At 36.4% G+C, this 4,842-nt stretch overlaps 1 protein-coding gene across 1 annotated transcript; it reads left to right on the top strand.

Annotated features, from left to right (window-relative positions):
• Positions 1-1,217: 1,217 nt before the first annotated feature.
• LOC143580816 (GDP-mannose 4,6 dehydratase 2) lies at positions 1,218-3,265 on the top strand. Its single transcript, XM_077063745.1, has 2 exons — positions 1,218-1,747; positions 2,513-3,265. The coding sequence occupies exons 1-2, from the start codon at positions 1,218-1,220 to the stop codon at positions 3,051-3,053; spliced, it is 1,071 nt and encodes a 356-aa protein (XP_076919860.1). The 3' UTR covers positions 3,054-3,265.
• Positions 3,266-4,842: the final 1,577 nt, after the last annotated feature.

Here is a 4,842-nt window from a genome sequence, read left to right as displayed (position 1 = left end):
ATAACTAAAGGTCTATTACCTATAAGTATTATGAAAGCGCTTATAATCATGAGGGGTTTATTAATGACCACGTACAACTGCATATCGTACTATGAATGATTAACTATTATATTTCCTCATCAGTTTGATTTTGTACGTCTCTTAATATGTTCTGCATGCATAATGACATATAGACGAATTAATATACAAATCAAACGTTCTGAAGGGCTTACTTGAAAATTTTGATCATAACTACTTAGGTTTTAAATAAGGACTTCAGTATGATTAATGGGGGTCTTGAGCTGATGTTCAATTCAATGACTGTATTTCTTTGCTCCAGTTTAAGTTTAAAGCTAAAATGAGTGTTAACTCATGATCAGGCTTATCTAATACTCATAATAAATGATTTACTCGGTCAAGTGGGAGAATGTAAGAATAAATATATTTTATATATTTATTTATATGGCCATCATTATCATTTATATAATAATAGATCAAAATAATTTATTATACCTTATTATATATTAGCTTAGTAATTGTTGATGGGCCATATTACTCTTAATAACTAATAAAGGATTTCCCCTTGGATGTATATATAGAGAGAATAAATTAACATCATAACCTAATCTCACACAAATAAGAAATCATGTGTTTCCTCTCTCTTCTAAACCGGGTTCCTCTCAAGAACCCTAACCATCATTCATTATACATCCTAAAGAGGAACTTGATCAAGATGACAAACATGTCGACTACATCATACCCTGCTGCGGTTACTAATCTCCTTGCTGTAACAGGTTCATAGGTTTAATATTTATCATGTTTTCTATTACTTACATGAAGAACTAATCAACAAATCGTTCATCACATAACCAAAATCCACAATCAATTTTCCCTGGTTCTTCAATCTTCACATAACCAAAATTAAGTGGATTATAATATTCACATAGATCCAAGACCAAAATATAATAAACTTATTTCAATTTACTCAATTTACTAACGATATTTATAAACAAAAAAATCTTAATAGCATTGCAATATGAATCAAAGGCAACCGACGGCGTGTGAGATCTGAGGTTAATGTGAGCACGTTCTGCTGTCATGCAAACAAATCAAAATCAAAATCAAAATCAAAATCAAAATCAAAACCCATCGCGTGATCACCACTCGCCCCCATTCCACCTTCCTTATAAATACAAATTTCCTCTTACAAAAAACCCACTGACGAGTCAAAATCCATCATGGCTTCCATCACCACCAAACCCGTAAGCAAAGTCGCGTTAGTCACCGGCATCACCGGTCAAGATGGCTCCTACCTAACCGAACTCCTCCTCGACAAAGGCTACCAAGTCCACGGGCTCATCCGACGGTCATCCAACTTCAACACCCAACGGATCAACCACATCTACATCGACCCTCACAACGCTCACAAGGCCCGTATGAAGCTCCACTACGCGGATCTCACCGACGCCTCCTCTCTCCGCCGTTGGATCGACACCATCGCACCTGACGAGATCTATAACCTTGCCGCCCAGTCACACGTCGCCGTCTCCTTCGAGATCCCGGACTACACTGCTGACGTCGTCGCCACTGGATCCTTGAGGCTCTTGGAGGCGTTAAGGTCGCATATTACCACCACTGGCAGGACGCATGTCAAGTATTATCAGGCTGGCTCCTCCGAGATGTTCGGCTCTACGCCGCCCCCCCAGTCCGAAACTACGCCCTTTCATCCCAGATCGCCGTATGCTGCTTCCAAATGCGCTGCTCATTGGTAATTACACGCTCGATTCGGTTTATTAACTTGTTGAATAAGTTAAATTTTTTAGATATGTAGTTTGATCTGATTATATGCTGAGCTAGATTAATACAATTACTGCATATTTTAGTCTACATTGTATGCACTGTTATCGAACCGCTAGAATTTAGGTGATTTTGTTCAGAAATGTTTAATTGTTCATGGATCACTAGTTACCTGATACTTAAATAAATTAGAGTTTAGTTTTGATCTCACAAGTCAAAATTCATATATGTTGAGTATACAGTCAATTGCACATTCAATCAATCAGTCTACATTATATACTCTGTTCATCAATTACAATAAGTCTTTAGATTTTTAGGTCAAACATGCTTTTAATGTGCAAATAATGGGGATTTTTAATATGAAGATAATACCTACACGGGCTACAACTAGCATTGGTAGCATTGGTTAGAAATTTGATTATCAATTTGACTTTTGTATGTTTCCGAATTCAGAGGCTTAACAAACATTGTTTCTGTTTATGAAATGAAGGTATATGTATATAGTGAAATGTCATTTTCATATTTTAATCCACATTATATAATCTGTTCGTCAATAACATGAAAGCTTCAGATTTCTAGGTTAAATGTGTTTTTGATTCGAAAAATAGGTAAAAATTCTTATACTGATATAGTACATAGATCTACCATTGGTAGCATTGGTTAAAAACTTGATGCACTGGTTAAACTTTTGTATGTTTCGAAGTTCAGAGGCTTATAAGAAGTTTTTGTCATACAGGTATACAGTTAATTACAGGGAAGCATACGGAATCTTTGCCTGCAATGGCATTCTCTTCAACCATGAGTCACCACGACGAGGTGAAAACTTTGTAACCAGAAAGATCACACGTGCAGTGGGCCGGATCAAGATCGGGCTGCAAAGCAAGCTGTTTTTAGGAAACTTGCAGGCGTCACGAGACTGGGGATTTGCAGGGGACTATGTGGAGGCAATGTGGTTGATGCTGCAACAAGATAAGCCAGACGACTATGTGGTTGCAACTGAAGAATCACATACTGTTGAGGAGTTTCTTGAAAAGGCATTCGGGTATGTCGGTTTGAACTGGAAAGATCATGTTGAGATTGATAAGAAGTATTTTAGGCCTGCAGAAGTTGATAATTTGAAAGGTGACTCAAGCAAGGCTAGAAAGGTTCTTGGATGGAAGCCTAAAGTTGGATTTGAGCAGTTGGTGAAGATGATGGTTGATGAAGATATCGAGTTGGCTAAAAGAGAAAAGGTTCTTGTTGATGCAGGATACATGGATGCTCAACAACAGCCTTGATCTGGATCTTGATCTGAAACCAGATTATGATCTGGTATGAAATCTGGTACCTATATTTAAGTGTTTTCTTGTTAATTATTGCACTAGTTATTCAAATCTAGTTATTTGTTTTACAATTTAAAGTTGGATTGATGTTCAGTGAGCACAATCTTTGTTTAGTGCTGAAAGAATTTCCAGAGATTTGATGAGTTTATAGAGAGGGAAGTTGATTACTTTGGGTGTTGTGGTAGTATAATTGTTTTATTTTGCAAAATCTTATACAATGTACTTTTTGGGCTTTGGATAATGACGTTTAGTAGATTATTTTCTTTTTCTGTAATTGTTGTATCGTATATTTGGCGTTGATCAATGTTCTAGTAATCGCTAGTCAGCCGGTTGGGTGGGAACTAGCGATTAATCGGGTATAACTGGGTTAATCAACGCCTAGTCAGGAAATTTTAGAACCCATATTAAAATGGTTTTACTATCTGTAGCTTAAAGTTGGACTTGACATCTTTGATTTCACTATGTAGGCCCATAACTCATGATTTAAAATATTACATAAATAAGACGTTAGAACTCTAATAATGTTTGTAAATAAAACATAAGGAACACGATTGGAGCATGTTTGTGCTCATTCGTTTAACTGAACAAATGATCGACGAACACGTTCTCGTTTATGTTCGTGTATTAGTAGTATAAACTAATGGTTTTAGAACGTAAACGAATGAACAAGATTACACATAGATGCAGGTCCGGCTCCGAGAAAAAAAAAAGTTTTGGGCCGAAGGCAAATCTAAATTTGGGCCTTAAGACTTAAATAAAATATAAGCTCGATAACGCAAATAAAAAAGCAAATCATACGATGATAATATTAATTTCAATACACAAAACATAAATATTGTAGCAAAATAATCTAATTTACATACCTAAACGAAACGCGATGCGTTTTTCACGTTTCCTCTTTTTGCGTTTTTCATTACCGGATAGGTATTTATATTTAGGAGGCATTTTCCTAAAAAATAATATATATATATATATATATATATATATATGTGTGTGTGTGTGTGTTAATTCAATAAACAAAAACAAAGTAACAAACTAATAATTAACAATCAAACCTACTGTTGACATAAACTAATAAACTGATAAAACTGACAAACTGTTAGTTTGTTACTAACCCTTACTGGCTAACTCCCTAACTCACTAACTTTTATAATAAAAGTATAAAACTAAACAACTAAGTAAACAAATAAACAAGAAGTCAAAACTCAGAACTAACCCCTGCTGGGCGCTGGACGGACTGACGGAGTCGGAGCAGGGCTGGAGCCGACTGCGGCGGCGGTGGACTGGTGGTGCAGGCTGCCGGCGGTCGCGGTGGTTTGTGGCTGCCTTTTTGAGTTTTTGTGGTACGTAAAGTATGGAATTAGTTTTTGGAAGATGGTGTGGTGGTTGTATTTAAAAAAAAAAACCTTTCAGACTTCCTCGTGGACCTGGCTCTTCTAAATTGTAATGGGTTATGGGCCTTATGGTCTACAAATAATTGGGCTACAGACATTTTATAAAAGGGCCTAAACAAATTTTTTTTATAAATATAAAAAAAATTTAAAAATTTTCGGGCCTACTGGGTGGTCGGGCCTATGGCGGTCGACTACCCTGCCATAGGCCTGGGCCGGCCCTGCATAGATGAATGAAATGAGCCAACACCGATTAAAATAAAGGTTAACAGCGCGTTGAGCATATAACTTTAATAAAACTAGATTAAATTCTGATGCGTAATGACGAACATTTTAAAAAGACAGAATTACAA

The sequence above is a fragment of the Bidens hawaiensis genome, unplaced genomic scaffold (assembly GCF_021521415.1).
Source record: "Bidens hawaiensis isolate Kalapana, Puna unplaced genomic scaffold, B.hawaiensis_p1.1 tig00030648_1, whole genome shotgun sequence".
Classification (NCBI taxonomy): Eukaryota; Viridiplantae; Streptophyta; class Magnoliopsida; order Asterales; family Asteraceae; genus Bidens; species Bidens hawaiensis.
Note: the sequence above shows the minus strand (reverse complement) of the source record. Positions and strands in the feature narration are given on the sequence as shown.

Excerpts from the sequence above, each read along its gene's own strand:
- LOC143580816 (XM_077063745.1), top strand. The coding sequence starts at position 1,218 with ATGGCTTCCATCACCACCAAACCCGTAAGCAAAGTCGCGTTAGTCACC. Across the intron at positions 1,748-2,512 it reads TCCAAATGCGCTGCTCATTG|GTATACAGTTAATTACAGGG; the intron begins GTAATTACACGC and ends TTTGTCATACAG.